At 29.3% G+C, this 18455-nt stretch overlaps 1 protein-coding gene across 1 annotated transcript; it reads left to right on the top strand.

Moving 5' to 3' along the window:
* Nucleotides 1-1568: 1568 nt before the first annotated feature.
* Nucleotides 1569-18421, top strand: LOC147807708 (degenerin deg-1-like). Its single transcript, XM_087166768.1, has 2 exons — nucleotides 1569-2952; nucleotides 18222-18421. Exons 1-2 carry the CDS (start codon nucleotides 1569-1571, stop codon nucleotides 18419-18421), a joined length of 1584 nt encoding a protein of 527 aa, XP_087022894.1.
* Nucleotides 18422-18455: the final 34 nt, after the last annotated feature.

The raw sequence follows: 18455 nt of genomic DNA, 5'->3' as shown, positions 1-18455 counted from the left end.
AGCAAAGACTATTCAAGCACACCATGAGATATGATTCAATAGAGGATACGACACCAACTAACCAATAAAAGTCGAATAATTTTTTTATTGCAAGGTATACAATTTCGTATAGCATTTAAAAGAATGTAATATTAAATGGCAAAAAACAAAATTTGAGCGAAATCGGTCGCATAGTTCCTAAAAAATCGAATTCTGAAAAGAAAAAAAAAACGTACATATAAAATTCCGATTTCTCAGGAACTATTCAACCGATTTTTCTCAATTTTGTATTCTGCCACTTAAAATTGCATTTTTTAAAATAATGCAAAAATTTGTATACCTTACATTTCAAAATTTTTCGGCTGTTATTAGATAAAATGGTATAGATTTACAAAAAGTTACATTTTACATGGAATTATAATTAGATGAAAAGATTTTATGATTGGGTGCAAATTTTTTTTCAATTCTCTTAAAAAGTTCTTGAGACAGTTTGAAATACGCAAAAAGTAAAATTAACATTCAGAGATCCAAACTTTGGACCATTTTCCGGACCAAATTATTTGGACCATATATCACAGATTTCGGCTACTCCCTACATTTTTGGGGTCAGAAATCCGAATCTGACGAAAAAAAGGTATGTTTATTTAGAGTAAGTGCTGTCTCTATTCTTTTCTTGAATAAAAAAGCAAGCACTTTTATGACCGTTTTCTTCAAAATTATGTGTTTGAGGAGGAAAATCCCCTCAAACTCCCCCTTCTAGCTGCAACTAATCATATATTAGGAAGTTTCAATTCTTTAGCCCCTCAGAAAAAATTTAGCATTTAAAGCAATTTTCCTCATAGGGGAAGTATATATAATTCCTGATTCGTAACTACTATCACTGAATTAGTAAATTTAATATTTTTTTTTCTTCTTTTTTCAGATATTTTCTCTGCGGACTTCTTATAGCTCATGGCAATGAAAATAAAACAATAGTTTTGATTTATTAAAATGTGCAGGTGGAATTGTTTATTGGAGTGGAGGACTGTTGATTAACGAAACTAAATCCAAAAAATGTGACCGTGTATCCTCTGAAAAGTATCGAATTCTTGTAACTGTTGGAATAGGTTTAAAATAATCAATCAATTGCAATAAAAAACACTGGTACTTTATGACATCACCGAAAATATCTTTAAATCAATCGCTTTGGAAAAAAAGTAATTGTTTGCTTTCTGATAAATTAAAATGAATAGTTGAAATTGAAATTTAGAGTGCCAGACTAGTGACAAGGGAAAATAAAATCAAAACATTTAACAACAAGATTGAAGGAAATTGCGAAATCGCGTGCTAAAGTTTTTAAATGTGGGATGTAACTTACAATATTCATTCGCCATTTCTCTCAAGAATTGGCGAAATAAACTCCACTTAATACTAATGAAATGATATGAGAAAGCTATCTTTTAATGTCGCGACAAAGCCTTTAAGTTAATGGCTTTTAAAAAGAAAATAATTTTGAGATTTTTTTTTTTTTTTTGGTAAGCTAAGATGAAATGTTGAAACTGAATGTTATAGGAGAATATTGATCCCTCACTCAATAGTAAAGAAACAATATGGCAATGCTAACTCACATTGTCGTAGATAAAATCTTTAAGAAATCATCAATATACGCCATTGCTCGAATTGGATTTTCAAAATCAAACTATCACAAAATATTTTGGCTCCTCATATTAATAGTTGGATTATCTGGTTGCGCATACAAGACTCATATATTTTTTTCTGTTTACTTCGAATATCCTGTAATAGTATCTCTTCAAGAAAAACAAATTTCAGAATCAGGTTTTCCTGCCGTTACTATTTGTAACCTCAATCGAATGAAAGTGCTCTACGAAAGTTGCATTAATGACGACATAATGGAAAAGGGTTGCATTCCTTCTAGAGGCCAAGTGGGTGGTGATAAACCAGCAGATATAGGTTCTTATGGTAAGCAAGACATATCTGAACGACGCAGTCTACTATCTTGCAATGGTACGTTTAATAATGAATCTCTGTCAAAGCTGTATTTAATCTTCAAATATTTACGAATGAGCAATAAGAATCGAAGATTTGTAGGATATGAAGCATCAGAATTAGTGAAATTCTGCAGTTTTAACATGCAGTTATGTTCTTCAAAAGACTTCAAGTACTTTCAGAGTCTCAGATATGGTAATTGTTATACATTTAATAGTTCCAGCAAGTATGGTAAGAAGTATGTTACATTTTCTAAAACAGGATACAAAAGTGGATTGGAACTATTACTGAACTTGGGTTTAAATGAATACATGTCAACTGCTTCGAAATCTGGAATGAGAATCTCAGTTCATCATGCTTCAGAAGCACCAAACCCTGAAGTAAATGGCGTTGACATATATCCAGGGTTTGAAACATCGATTGTTCTAAAACAGATGGCCATTCAACGTTTGCCTGCACCATACAAAGACAGATGCATCCAGTACAACTCGCGTATTAATGAAAGCAGTGAAGAAGAATGCATGAAGCTATGCCTTCAGAAACTGAGTTTTGAAATTTGTGGTTGCATTGATCCAACTTTAATCCTAATTCCTGGAATGAAGCATTGTAATATATTTAACATGAGTGATATTTGTTGTTTGGATGGAGTTCAAAACAACACTACTCGACATGAGTTATCATGTGACTGTCCGCCATCTTGTTATGCAGTCTCTTACAGCAACGAGATTTCAAAAGCACGGTTATCAAAGACTGACGGTATTTTGTCGAACAAATCAAAAGGCAATTTTATGAACCATTACGCTCGTTTGAAGGTATTTTACTCCACTTTCACCCACAATACTTTCAAACAATTACCAATGTTTAAAGAATCTGAAGTCTTCAGTCACTTAGGTGGTGAACTGTCACTGTGGTTGGGTCTTTCCCTGTTTGCCATTTTCGAAATAATGGAAGCTCTAATAAGTCTTATCAAAGCATTTAAAGCCTCAAGTAATAAGTAAAAATAGGAAAAAAGTTTCTATTCAAAGGTAACTTCTTAAATTTTCTTTGATCAATAAGTTTTGAGTTTTTCAAAAAACTCCATCGAGACATATTTGATATTTTAATAAAACATTTTTTTTTCGAAATCTAGGTGGGTTACACAGAGATATTTACTTAGAAGGATATAACAAGCTTCGTTTTGCTGCATTTACATAATTTGACTGTATATAAAGATATTTATGCAAGATAAATTTTTTAATACAAATAATTGCCAAACTTATTAAAAGTTACATCATTTTAGTCAGAACACGAAATAGATACTGTGGAAATTTAGATAATAACTGAAGTACCAATTTAGAATTCACCAAACTCAAAAATAAGCTTAAATCTTTTTTTAAAAATTTAAAGAACGATTTCATGCTTTTTTCACGTTTATTTCTTTAGGTTTGCATACGCAAAATCGCATCTAATAATCCCAAATAGATAGGAAGAAAAAATTTAGGAAAATTCCTCTTTATTTGCTCCGTCTCAAATTCTACTCAAGTTGTGCATTAAATAAATAAAAATACATAAAACTTTATTCAGTTACTTGTTTTAATATTCACATATAAAAGACGGAAATCGGATTCATGTGATAACTTGGGTCTCAATATACATTCTGAAGAAATTTTATTGAAAAAACTTCCTTAATTAATTTGAAATATAAATGGTTGACTGACAAAACTCTGTTTTAATTACCCATAAAATAAGCAAGATAAATGTTTGTATTTATTTTTCACAAAAAAATGCTTAATAGTTTAGTAAAGCTGTCCATTTGATCTTTAAAAGTGTCATAAGCTTAATTGTATATTTTTTTATTTATATAAATTTTTTTCTATTATTATTTTAGAAATAATTATTTCTCTAGATATAAATACAAAACAGTCAATAATATTAAAATCCACTCTCTTTTGGCTAAAACCTATAATAATAAAGTCGTTAGCCAGTAAAATATTATTTTAGTTCATATCTCACCATTAAATAAGTGTGCTGATTGATTTTTACAAAAGTACCAATTTATTTTGCTACTGTTTAAAGAAATTGCTACCATATAACCTATATATATATATATATATATATATATATATATATATATATATATATATATATATATATATATATATATATATATATATATATATATATATATATATACACAAATTAACATGAAAAACATGAATGAAATAAAAATAAAAAACTAAATGGTAGAGAAACAAGAATGGTAAAGGCAAATAGTCGTTGTCAAGACACATCTAATTGCCATAAATAATGCGATATTTCTGAATAAAGAATAATTATCCTAAGATAAAAATTATTCTTTATATGTGTCGATATCGCAAAAACCTAATGTTGTAAAAAATCATGAAATAAAAGAAAAATGTAAAAGGAAATCAAACTTACCGGCGTGAATTAAAACGCGGTTTAGGTTTAAAAGTACAATAATAAAACAGTTAACAAAAATCGCGAAGATGTAAAATATTGCTTATAGCTTGAATCGAATATAATAAATTTAAAAAAACATTTGATCGAAGAAGAAGAAAAAATGTTTAGGTAAAATATTAGTGCTGCCATCTATGAGAAACAATTAGTAAAAAGGTAATAAAATTGAAATAAAAATAAAAATGTTTAACGGATTGAATAAATTAGCAGTCTTTAAAAAAAAAAAAAAAAAAAAAAAAAAAAAAAAAAAAATCATTAATAGGGAAATTAATTTAAAAGTCAGTCTGTCAGGATAGAAAGCCGTTTATAGACTCATCCTTCATTCAAAAAATCTAACATAATTTTACAGAATACACATATCCATCTTTCATAGGGTGACTTATTTAAAAATCAGAGCCTGCATACAGGAATAGAAAACCGTTTATAGGTTTTATTCTTCATTCATACAACCTTACATAATTTTAAAGTATACACGTATCACCTGCATTCATTTGGGGTGGTTCTTTACGAACCAGAGCCCATTCCACTTATACAAAAATAAAAATAATTAAATAAATAAATAAATAAATAAATAAATAAATAAACTGTTTATTATACTGGACAATTAAAATTAAATTAATTTTAAGAGGCTACAAAAATTAAAAAGTAACTAAAAAATATTTAACTAATCCAGTATAAAAGGTCATACATCCAAACTATTCCGTCCAGTGGCTTTAGGAATAGTTTATCATAGTTAGTTCCTACCTTGAAAAAATCAGAGCTTATTCTTAAAACAGAAAAATTAAATAAAAATTAAAAATTAATGTACCAAGTTTTTTAAGATTTTTTTAAAATAGAAATTAAGAAATGAACTAGGAAAATGGCTATTAATTAAATCGTTTTTATATATATCAGTATCTAATAAAAACTCGTTATAGTTAGAATTATTCCTGTAAAATCTATGAATTTGATTGGCAATAATATTAGAAAAAACCTTATTGGCTAAGTTAGAGTTGAAATCTATGCATTTTTTAACTGGAAATTTAAATTTAAATTCATATATATATATATATATATATAATGTAGTCCGTGGATCGAGATTCAGACAGAAAGTTAAGTTTATTAACAAAAAGCAAACAAACACATACAAATTTAAAAAGAACGCCATCTGGCGGTATAAAAAGAAAAAGACTTAATAGCTATCCTTCCCAGGGAATGACAACAATCTCCCCCTGCGAGAAGGATTTTACTTTTTAACACAAATAACAATATACACATAAAAAATATTAATTCTCTTAACATAAATTTCAAATTAAACTTATTTTTTCCAAAGAAAAAATTAACTTCTCAAAAGTTACAGCTTTAGTTAAAAAATCAGAAATATTATCATTAGTATTCTTATAAACAGTTTTTAAAATTTTATCTTCAATCATATCTGTCACAAAATGAAATTTAAGGTTTACATGCCTGGTTTTGTTAGAAGATTTACCATTATTCAACCAGTCAATAGCTGCTTGGCTATCAGAAAACATAGTAACAGGAGCATCAATAAATTTTTTACAGTTCATTTCATTTAACATATTTATTATCCACGTAAGTTCTCGAGCTGTGTCAGCTGCAGCAAATAATTCAGCTTCACATGTTGATAGTCCTACACATCTTTGTTTTCTACTTTTCCATGTTATAAGAGAATTACCAATCATAATTACACAACCTGAAAAAGATTTTCCTCCTTCTGCATTGCCCCAACTTGCATCCGCACTACAGCTTAAAAAACCAAATTCTTTACTATAAAACAAGACTCTATCTTTTGAACCGTTCAAATATTTCAAAACCCTTTTAGCCAAAACATAATACCTTTTTTCTGGACGTTTATTAAATTGTGATAAATAACTAGTTACAAAAGCAATATCTGGTCGAGTTCTATTTGCTAAATATAAAAGTTCACCGACGATTTCCTGATAATCAGTTTGATCTACTAAATCATCAGTAGGATTAAAACATCTATCTTCACCTTTAGTTATGGGAATATTTGTTTTCTTACATTTTTCCAAACCATATTTTTTCATTAAAGTTTCAATGTAATGAGTTTGAGATAGACCAATTCCGTTTTCCTTTTGTGCAATCTCAATGCCAAAAAATTTTGAATCATTAGTTGTTTCTTTTAATTCAAATGTTTGATTAAGTTTTGAAATAGTTTCCTTGCATAATTTCGAATTATTAGAAAATATTGCCAAATCATCTACGTATACACAAATTGCGAAAAAGTCATTATCATTAATTTTAGTAAATACGCAATTGTCAGATGCAAGTTGAGTGAGACCAATCTTTTTAAGTTCATTTTTTAACTTTATATGCCAATTTCTACCAGATTGAGGTAGACCATAAATACTTTTATTTAATTTACACACTTTATTTTTACCATATTTATCTTCAAAGCCTGGAGGTATTTCCATATACAGAGTTTCATCAATATCACCATATAAATATGCAGTTTTAATATCAAAAAATTTAACAAATAAATCCAATTTTGCTGCTAAAGCAATTAATAACCTGAATGATTCAATATTTACCACAGGTGAATATGATTCAGAATAATCAACATTTTTAATTTGATTAAACCCTGCTGCAACCAGTCGCGCTTTGTAAATTTTGTTTTCATCGTTATTTTTAATTGTGTACACCCATTTACTTTTTATTATTTTATCCTTCTTCGTCCTCTCAATCAATTCAAAAACCTTATGTTTCTCCATCGAAAGAAGTTCGTTTTCCATTGCGGTTTTCCACTCGGAATATTTATTACTATTTATCGCTTGGTCATAATTTTGAGGAATAGATGATCCTTTCAAGGCTAAGTTCGCGTTTGCGGATATTTTATTTTTAATTCTTTCAGAACGTCTTAATGCATGAGTATTTTGATTATTTTCATTTTGTGAATCAGCACTTTCTTGGGACGATTTATGAGAAAAAGAATGTTCACTGCTTGATTCGGTTGGAGGGGAGTTTTGGGTTTCACTTTCGATTTGCGGTTGAGATATGTTAAACTGAGTCAAATCGTCAACGTTCCATATACTACATTCATTTTTGTTTGTTAGAAATTTACTTCCTCTTAATGATTCGTTAAATTTAACAGATCGCTCTTTAATTACAATATTTTTATCGACATCGTATATTCTATACGCGCGCCTTTCTCTAGAATAACCGACGAAAATCCCACGTTTTCCCGGAACATCAAATTTATTTCGGAATTGTTTAGGTATATGAAAATAAACGACGCATTCAAATACCTTTAAGTAGTTAAGTTTAGGTTCTTTTCCTGACCATATTTCAATCGGAAGATTCTGTTTATTTTTAAGCGGTGTTAGATTAGAAATGTGAGTGCTAAAATTTATCGCTTCAGCCCAGAATTTTAATGGTACATAATTCACTTTCATATAATAATGTCCTAGCCCTTTCTACTAATACTCTTATGGCTCGTTCACCACGTCCATTTGACGAAGGATTATACGGTGCTGTTTTTTCATGTATGATCCCGTATTTTTCTAGAAAACTATCAATCTCGTTATTTACAAATTCTAGACCGTTATCTGTTCTGAATCTTTTGATTTTCTTATTCATTAAATTTTCATACCTTTCTTTAAACATACAAAACATTTCAAATACTTCATTTTTATGTTTCAAAAAATAAGAAAAGTACATCCCAGAAAAATCATCCACTAGCAGTGGCGTAGCGAGGGGTGGGCAAGGGGGGGCGTCATGCCCCGGGCGCTACTCACAAAGGGGCGCCAAATGGTCCGCAAAACAAAAAATTGCTGGATAATTTTTATTTTTATTATAATTGATTTCTAGAAAATATATTTTAAATTTAGTGCCAGTGTAATATAATAAATGTTAATTCGTAAATAAAAAGGAAAAAAAGGAACACTAATAGGCTGAACCAAACTGTAATAATATATTCATAATAGAAATGGCACGTCTTTTCTACTGGCAGGGCTGACTCGACCTGTGTCTGTCAGCACTTCCTTATGGCATCTACGCTGTGTGGTTACATAAATTATCTCCTTTCTTGATTTGTCTGATAAAATAATATGTTACAATAAATATTTGCAGAGTACAAAGTACAAACATTCTTCCTTTCAGAACACTATTTTTTTTTATTTCTATAAACGCAATGTAGCTTACGCTTGTAATTTTAAAACAGTAACAAAAACACTCTAATGTACTTACTGTACAGTCACGGTCAACTAATCGTCTAATGCCAAAATCTTGATTTTCTCGACGGGGCGGTAATGAAGAAGAAGGAACTGAGTTAACCGATCCTGGTTATTATATTCACCAAAAAATAATGCAGCGTACTGCTTTTGTTGTTTACTGTTTATTACATCAAATTCCGCTACACAATCATCTTTCGTAACTGGTTTCGTCGCTGGTTTTCATAAACGGAAGAAAAAGATGAATTGATTAGCCATGAAAGAAGTCCAAATCACTGAAAATCACTTACGACTTGGAATGAAACAGAACGAAGATTAATAAGTAGAACGGGAAATGATGTATCATTAGAAGCTAACATTCAGTCCAAAAAAGAACGATGGCGAAATATGTTTAAAGGAATATTAGCTTGTTGAGATATTTAATTATACAAAATCTTCTTCTACGTGGCCATGTTGAAAAACTAGCACTTCAAGATGGTACAAATGTAGGAAACCTATTATCTTTATTTAGATTTGTAGCTCAGTTTGATCCGCTACTAGCAAATCATCTTAATCATGCCACAGGAACTCCAAAAACTGTCTCATATTTGTCACCACAGATTCAAAATGAATTCATTCATCTTCTGGCATAAACAATTCGAAATAAACTAGTAAACGATATCAAAAGAAATAAATATTATGGACTTTTGTTTGATTTAACTCCTGATATCTCTCATCGAGAACAAATGTCCCAAGTCGCTAGGTATGTAGATGTTGATTTTATCCATAAAAAAAGTTTCAATCAAAGAATCTTTTTTGGGTATTATTGAAATACACGATAAAGATACAGCCTCGATCGAAAATACAATTTTAGAAAAATTTAATTCCAATGAAATTTCATTAACAAACTGCAGATCACTATGTTACGATAATGCTGCCGAGATGGCAGGTCTCACATCTGGCGTTCAACAAAGAATAATGGAAAAAAAATCATAAACCATTATTTGTAAATTGTGATTACCATTCATTGAATTCAGTAGGAGTTGCTGCAGCTAAACAAAATCCAATTGTTGTGACATGTTTTGGAATAATTGAAAACATATATCTATTTTTCTCATGTTCAACGTTACGATGGAGCTCCAGAATACAAGCGGTTAGCGTTATCGCCGATGGGCTAGAGAATATAGTAGAACTATTAGAAAAATTAGCAGAGGACACTACCACTACAAGTGACACCAGAAGTGAAGTTGCAATTCTGTTGCAAAATATACTAACTTTTAGTTTCATAACTTAAGTTCATTTCTGGTGTGAAATCTTAAGGAGGATTGATCGTGCGCAGCTCAGATTACAAGATCCTAGAATGAATTTTAGAGAAGCATTCCATGATCTTGAATCATTAACTACTGAACTAGCCGAAATTCGAGACAAGCTCTGTGAAGAGGCATTAGAAAAAGCGAAGTCTCTGTGAAAAATGGGATATTGATACAACAATACGTGTAAGAAAACGCCGCAAAATGCCCGGAGAATTGGCTAGAGATGTTGGTATTTCCGCAGAAAGTGAAATTTCTCGCGTTATAGAAAGCGTTGTTGATCGTCTCCAAGAAATATGTACACGATTAAGTGACCTTAATTTCAAATTTGCATTTCTACTAGACGTTGAAAATTTATTAAACAAGGATAATGTTGATAACGACCTTGGAAAAAAATTTTAAAAATTTGGGGGAATTTTATGATGCAGATTTTAATGAAATAGAACTCGTAATATGTGACTGAAAAAATGTTACTCCGCAGTAGAAAAAAAATCGAACCTGAAACTCCATTAGAATTTCTTACTTTTATAATCTCGTATGGAGAAGATAATTTTCCGAACCTGAGAGTGGCACTTCAAGTACTCCTGACTATCTCAGTATCAATTGCTAGCTGCGAACGTCCATTCAGCAAATTAAAATTAATTTTGACATATCTACGATCAACGATGGGACAAGATCACCTAAGTGACCTAGCATTTTTAAGTGTGGAAAGAGAAAAATTTGAAATTATCAGCTTTGATGATATTATTGATAAATTTGCTTCATCAAAAGCAAGGAAAATTTATACATAGTAATTAGTTTTATTAATGTATTATAATCATTTAAATATATGTATCTCCTTAGAGATAATAAATATTTACTTTTTTATTGTTTTAAAACTGCGTGTTTTTAAAATATTTCTTTATAAATATGAAAAATAAATAATAGGTATCTTTTGAACTAATTATAAATGACCATATACATTTAAAAATCTAGTCTTGTTTTCTCAACTGCATTTTTTGTCTCAAATTTAAAGCCTAGCTTGAGCCTATGACTTTATTTATTTTACTTTATTTATTTATTTATTAATTTGCTAGTGTATTTTACATATTATCTTGTATAGTTTTCGAATGGAGGGGGGGGGCGCTAAAAAGGTATTGTGCCCCGGGCGCGAGTTAAGCTCGCTACGCCACTGTCCACTAGTACTAAAAAATATTTTGAATTTCCTAATGAATCACAATTTATTGGGCCTGCTAGGTCCGCATGAATTAACTCTAATATAGAATTACTTTGTGCAATATTAATTGTTGGATGACTTTTATGAGTTACTTTACTTATATCACAAGATTCACAATGATAATTTTCAAAATCTTTAAAATTTATGCCAATAAAATTTTGCATTTTAACCATGTATTGTGGATTTAAATGACATAGTCTTTTATGCCAAATATTATAAATATCCAAATTACTTACTTCATTACATTCTAATTCAGAATTATTGACATCGTTATAATCAAAAAATTTAGGTGAAACGTTATTACAGGGTTCCATTAAAATTTCAAAACGATTGTTTACTTTTACAGCTTTTAAAACACTGCGATTATCATTAGTTAAAATCAAATTATCATTACCATTAGATTTAATTTTATAACCTTTATCAATTAATTTAGATACTGAAATTAAATTGTTTCGTAAATCAGGTACATATATTACATCGTATATCGTTAGATTTTTACTGCAATTATCAACTGTTGTTGTAGCTTTTACTATACCTATTCCTTTAGAAATTAAATTTGACTTCTTACCTGCTAATTGTATTATTCCATTAACATGATTTAAGTTTTCAAAAAAGTTTAAATCTTTTACCATGTGTGAAGTAGCACCAGAATCCAAAATGAAAATAGTTTTGTTTTTACCGGTAGCCCTAGAATTCATTTGGTGTTGTTCTTGTTCTGCGGTAAGTGCAAAATTTTCACTAGAATGTTTATCTTGATTTTCAAATGCACAATGAGCGTTATTGTTTTTGATTTTGTTCATGCCCGATTTATAGTTCGAAAATGTTCTTTTTTCTTGAGATGTTTGGTTTTGATTTCCCTCGTTCTTGTTTCGGAAATAGCAGTCTTTAGCTAGGTGATTCGTTTTATGGCAGATGAAACATTTCTTCCTGCTTCTATTTTCATTTTTATGTTTTACTCCGAATGCTTCTGTTCGGCTGGGAATATCATTTCTTAATTTTGATAATATGTTTTCTTCTTCCCGCAGTATTTCTAAAATTTCCTCCATTTGTTTTTCGCGTTGGGTTTTCAAGATCTCTCTTATTTTTGCAAATTTTCCTCTTAATCCTCTAACAGTATAAAATACAAGTTCTCTTTCAGATATTTCCAGTCCCAGTGACGAACATTTCGTTTTAAGTCCTCGTGATCTTGCAATATAGTCTGACACATTTTCATTTTCTTTCATTTCAAGATTTTTTACTTCGTTACTTGCATCGATTTTTCGATCTTCTGTTTTACCAGTAAATGTGCTTTGAGTTTTTTCCCATAGAATTTTAGCATTAGTTTCGTTTGCGAACTGAAGACTTTGGTCATCAGAAAGCGATAGTTGTATGTATGCAACTGCGTCATCATTGTTTAATGTCCATTATTCCCGCAATTTTGGATCAACGGGGGCTTCTTCAGTTAGCACATTAGCTATTTTCTTAAGTGTCAGCAAAGCCTTGACTTTAATACTCCATTGATAAAAGTTCTCACTGTTCAGCAGTGGGATACTCGGCAGATCCCTGTTCATTTTGATTTTGGAATCCAAACGATGTAAATCACGGCGAAACTAAGTGAAACTTTTTACTGCGTCATAATTTTCAAAACCACGCTCTGCTACCAACTGTAGTCCGTGGATCGAGATTTAGACAGAAAGTTAAGTTTATTAACAAACAGCAAACAAACACATACAAATTTAAAAAGAACGCCATCTGGCGGTATAAAAAGAAAAAGACTTCGTAGCTATCCTTCCCAGGGAATGACAACATATATATATATATATATATATATATATATATATTATATGTTATATGGTAACAATTCTTTTACTTATATATATATATATACAGTCAAACCTCGATATCTCGGACTTGAAGGGAGAGGAGAAAAAATTCGAGATACCGAAAATTCGAATTATCGAAAATCGCATGTTATCGATGGTAGAATAAAGAAAAATGCTCTTAATTATTACACTTTCATTTAAAAAAAGATTCAATTGTTGTCTGCTTTAGAGATGTGTAAGAAAGTTTGTCTATAAAATTTTCTAAGTGGACTGCAGCTTTAAATGTCTCCTCTGACATATTCGGCTGCCTCTCAATAAATCTCCTTACAGTGCACACTGCAGAAAGTGCTTGTTTGTTAGCAACATTGGGTGGCAAATCTTCGATTTCCTCATCCTCTTCTTCTGATAGTTCACAAGAAGCTTTCGTTTGAGCGATGATATCATTGTCCTCCCACTGACCACACACTGTTACTGCATCATCTACGTTTACAAAGTCATGAAATTCCATGTCATCAAGTTTCATGAGTCCGGTCAATCTGTCCCAATCACTTTCGGAGTAGTTTTCAGCAGAATTAACGATATTGATTGTTTGACTACTTTCGTGATCTTTAATGAATCCAGCTTTCTTGAAGCCATTCATTATTGTAGACAAAGATACATCATTCCATGCCACTGACGTCTTTATGTCCATTTTTTAAAAAAAGTTTATTAATATGAGAATTGGTTTTCTATTCTTAAATTTTTTTTTTTTTTTTTGGAATAGTTTTTAATTTTCAAAAGAAAAATCTACGCTACTTATGGAGAAAAAAAAATTCAAGTTTATCGAGGGATAATAAAAAAAAATTCGTAAAATCAATTTTTTTTTAACATTTAACACAGTTTCTTTCTTGTTATAAACTCCTTGTTTAAACCTGAAGAAGAGGTGAGGTAAGACAGGACATATAAAAATAAATTAGATTTTCATAAGAACCAATGTAATATCGTATTCCGGACCTTTAATTTTATTTATCAAAAATATCTTAACGTTATGCTTAAATAAATAGTTTAACGTTCGACATAAAATAAATATTTTAGTTATATAAGTACATTTAAACAGACCCAGAAAAAATTATTTTATCGCAATTTTATGATTTGATTGTCAACTTCGTGAAAATTAAATTGTGATAAAACATCTATTTCTGGACTTATTTTATTTGAATAATTGTATAAAATAATATTATAAAAAAATAATGTCATAAAATTCTAAATAATTTTTAATCATTAAATTAAGATAAATATTTGTACCAATTGCGCACGAGCAGTCAGTCTATAATAGTGTGACGCATTTTGAGGCGAACGTTGACGCTTCTGGTCATGACTTGCAATGCAATTATTCATTCTTTGGATGAGAAATACCTCTTCTTCAAATTTGTAAATGGAGTGTAGACCCTCCTCTTAAATAATAAGATATGATGGCCTTATGTGCGAAGCATTAAAATATATATATATATATATATATATATATATATATATATATATATATATATATATAAATATATATATATATATATATATATATATATATATATATATATATATATATATATATATATATATATATATATATATATATATATATATATATATAATTTTTTTTAAAAAGCTATTAATTTATCAGTCTTTTAGACCGACTATTTAAAACGAATATAAAATAAACTGAAAAGAGAAATAAAAGTACAGCGTTAAAATTTTACAAATCCATAAAATTTTCGAAGCCAAATCATTGTTGAAAAATGGTGATGTAATATTTTTGAACATCATTCTTCTTTATTTTCACAATAAAGAATAATTAAAAATTGTGCTTAATTTTAACATCTTAAATGTATTGATTTGTGCATTTGAAAGTTATGCTTTTATTTATTAACTAGTAACTTGAATTTCTGTTTTGTATATTTTAACTAAATGTAAAATATTTTTTTTTTATTTTTATTTTTTATAATAGCATGTTTTTAAAGTAAAAAAAAAATGCTTATTTAATCTAGGTTTAAAAAAAAAATTTTTTTTTCCTCTAAAATATGTATTTTAAGCAAATATACTTTAAATATAACTCGAATATTCTGAAGAAAGTTTATTTTGTATTTTCCAGATAAAGTTGTAGTCAGCAATCGTAATAAATAAAGTTTTGATGGCTAACGCTTATATATTGTAAATATCTCATGGCCGAAAAAAATAAATAGTGTTCTTTACTGGGAAATTACTCTGTACAACAAAAAAAAGGAAATAAACAAACAATAAAAAAAATCTAAGCTTTTACACTGTTTTCGCTGATTCTTACAAAAAATGTATTCCTGAATTTGAATACGACACCCGCCCCCCTAATACCAATTGTTTTTCGACAACATACCCCTATAATTAACACTTTTCCATAATTTTATGGCCATGAATTTGATATGAATTAGAATTCTTTTTGCCATTAAACTTTGTGTAAAGGACTAGAGAGGTGAAGAGTTCAACAACGTGAACTGTTTATTGTAAAGAAAAAGATTTTGGGGAATCCCTTCCTTAGATTGTAAATGAAAATCTTGAAAAAATTATCAATTTTTTCCTCTCAAATTTTTTTTCTGATTTTTTGCATGTGCTATCTTGCTGCACCGTTTTTCTACATCAAATATCCTCTAAATATGTAGTCTCAATTCTGACTAAAGCGGGTGTGAGGATGTAATGTTTCGGGAAACCTGCGAGAGAACGGATAGTTGAAAAGTTTTAATGCGTGAACAATTTTAGCAGGCAATGAATAGGTGTGATTTGCATCGTTAAATTGTAAAAATAATCATGAAAAAAAGTTAAATTTTTCAAGCTTTTCGTCGCAATTTTTGTATCATTTTAAGGAATATAATTTTAAATGACGAAATACAAACTTTGAGCAAAATTGCTCAAACAGATCCTAAGAAATCAAATTTTAAATATTTGATTGTCTTTAAATATTTATTATTTTTTCTTATTAGTATTTGTATAAATTTTATAGAAAATATTTAATAATAGTAATTATTAATAGTAATAAATATTTACCATTATTAATAGCAAATATTAATTAATAATAAATATTTATTATTTTTTATTAGTTTATGTCATAAAAATCTACACCATGTCATGTTTTAATTGCCCTGCAGTCGCTGCAGGCCTTCCCCTCTAAAACTACCCTACAGAAGAAGATTTATATTCATTTAATGCCACAGAGATAGCAAATACTATTCAAGCACACCATGAGATATGATTCAATAGAGGATACGACACCAACCAACCAATAAAAGTCAAAAAAAAATTTTTTTTGCAAGGCATACAATTTCGAATAGCATTTGAAAGAATGTAATATTAAATGGCAAAATACAAAATTTGAGCGAAATTGGTCGAATAGTTCCTATAAAATTGAATTCTGAAGAAAAAAAACGTACATTTAAAATTCCGATTTCTCAGGAACTATTCAACCGATTTTTCTTAATTTTGTATTCTGCCATTTAAAATTGCATTTTTTGAAATGATTCAAAAACTTGTATACCTTACATTTCAAAATTTTTGGACTGTTATTAGATAAAATGATAAAGATTTTCAAAAAGTTACATTTTGCATGGAATTATATTTGGATGAAAAGATTTTATGATTGGGTGCAAAAATTTTTTCAATTCTCTTAAAAAGTTCTTGAGACAGTTTGAAATACGCAAAAAGTAAAATTAACATTCAGAGGTCCAAACTTTGGACCATTCTCCGGACCAAATTATTCGAACCATATATATCACAGGTTTCGGCTAGCTACTCCCAATTTTTTTGGGGTCAGAAATCCGAATCCAACGAAAAAAAGGTATGTTTATTCAGAATAAATGCTATCTGCGTTGTCTGATTTCGTAACATAAATTAATGTCTGCATTAATTAATTAGCACATTTGAGCTCACTTTCTTGAATTATTAAGATTGAGTCCTAGAACGTGAAGGTCCAATCATTAGATCAAAAGTTATTTAGGATGGTCCATTTATTAATTAATTTATTTTTGCCCACTGTACATACACTTAATTTTATATAATTTTCTTGAATAAAAAAGCAAGCACTTTTATGACCATTTTCTTCAAAATTATGTGATTGAGGAAGAAAATTCCCTCAAACTCCCCCTTCTAGCTACAACTATCATGTATTAGGAAGTTTCAACTCTTTAGTCCCTCAGAAAAAATTGAGCATTTAAAATAATTTTCCTCATAGGGGAAGCATATATAATTCTTGATTCGTAACTACTATTACTGAATTTGTAAATTTAATATTTATTTTTCTTTATGTTTCAGATATTTTCTCAGCTTGCTTTTTATGGTTCATGGCAATGAAAACAAAATAATGGTTTTGATTTATAAAAATGTGCATGTGGAATTGCATATTAGAGTGGAGGACTACTGATTAACGAAATTAATGGAAAAAATGTAACGTTGTATCCTCTGAAAAGTATCGATTCTTTGTAATTGTTGGAATTGGTTTAAAATAAATAATCAATTGCAATAACACTAGTACCTAATGACATCGCTGACAAAATGTTTAAACCAAAGGTTTGGAAAAAAATAACTTTTTGCTCTCTGAAGAATTAAAATGAATAGTTGAAACTGAAATTTAGAGTGGCAGACTGGTGACTAGGGAAAATAAATTCAAAAGATTTAACAACAAGATTCAAGGAAATTGCAAAATCGCGCGCTAAAGATTTTAAATGCTGGATGTAACTTAAAATATTCATTCCCCATTTCTTTCAAAAATTGCGAATTAAACTCCACTTAATACTAATGAAATGATATAAGAAAGCAATCTTTCAATGTCGTCGACAAAACCTTTCAGTCAATGACTTTGAAAGGAAAATAATTTCGTGGTTTTTTTTTGGTACTCTAAGATGAAATGTTGAAACTGAATGTTAGAGGGGAATATTGATGGTTAATAAAACTAAATCCAAAGGAGTAACGACTATTTTTTTTTGGTAAATCATTAAATCATGAGGTAAGCTTTCGAAAAATGAATGTAGTTTAAACTTTTCACGGCATTAAAAAAAAAAAAAAAATCGGAGGAAATATTTTATAAAACCCGTCACTTAACAGTAAAGAAAAAATATGGCAATGCTAACTCACATTGTCGCAGATAAAATCTTTAAGAAATCATCAATATATGCGATTGCTCGAATTGGATTTTCAAAATCAAACTATCACAAAATATTTTGGCTCCTCATATTATCAGTTGGATTATCTGATTGTGCATACAAGAATCAAATATTTCTTTCTGTTTACTTCGAATATTCTGTAATAGTATCTCTTCAAGAAGAACAAATTTTAGAATCAGGTTTTCCTGCCGTTACTATTTGTAACCTCAATCGAATGAAAGCGTCCTACGAAAGTTGCAATAACGACGACATAATGGAAAATGGTTGCATTCATTCTATTGGCGAAGATGATGGTGATAAACCAGAAGATATAGGTTCTTCTGTTAAGCAAGACATATCTGAATGACGCAGTCTACTATCTTGCAATGGTACGTTTAATA

This window comes from Parasteatoda tepidariorum, chromosome 6, assembly GCF_982258835.1.
Source record: "Parasteatoda tepidariorum strain Cologne lab strain chromosome 6, Ptep-v5.0, whole genome shotgun sequence".
NCBI lineage: Eukaryota > Metazoa > Arthropoda > Arachnida > Araneae > Theridiidae > Parasteatoda > Parasteatoda tepidariorum.
Note: the sequence above shows the minus strand (reverse complement) of the source record. Positions and strands in the feature narration are given on the sequence as shown.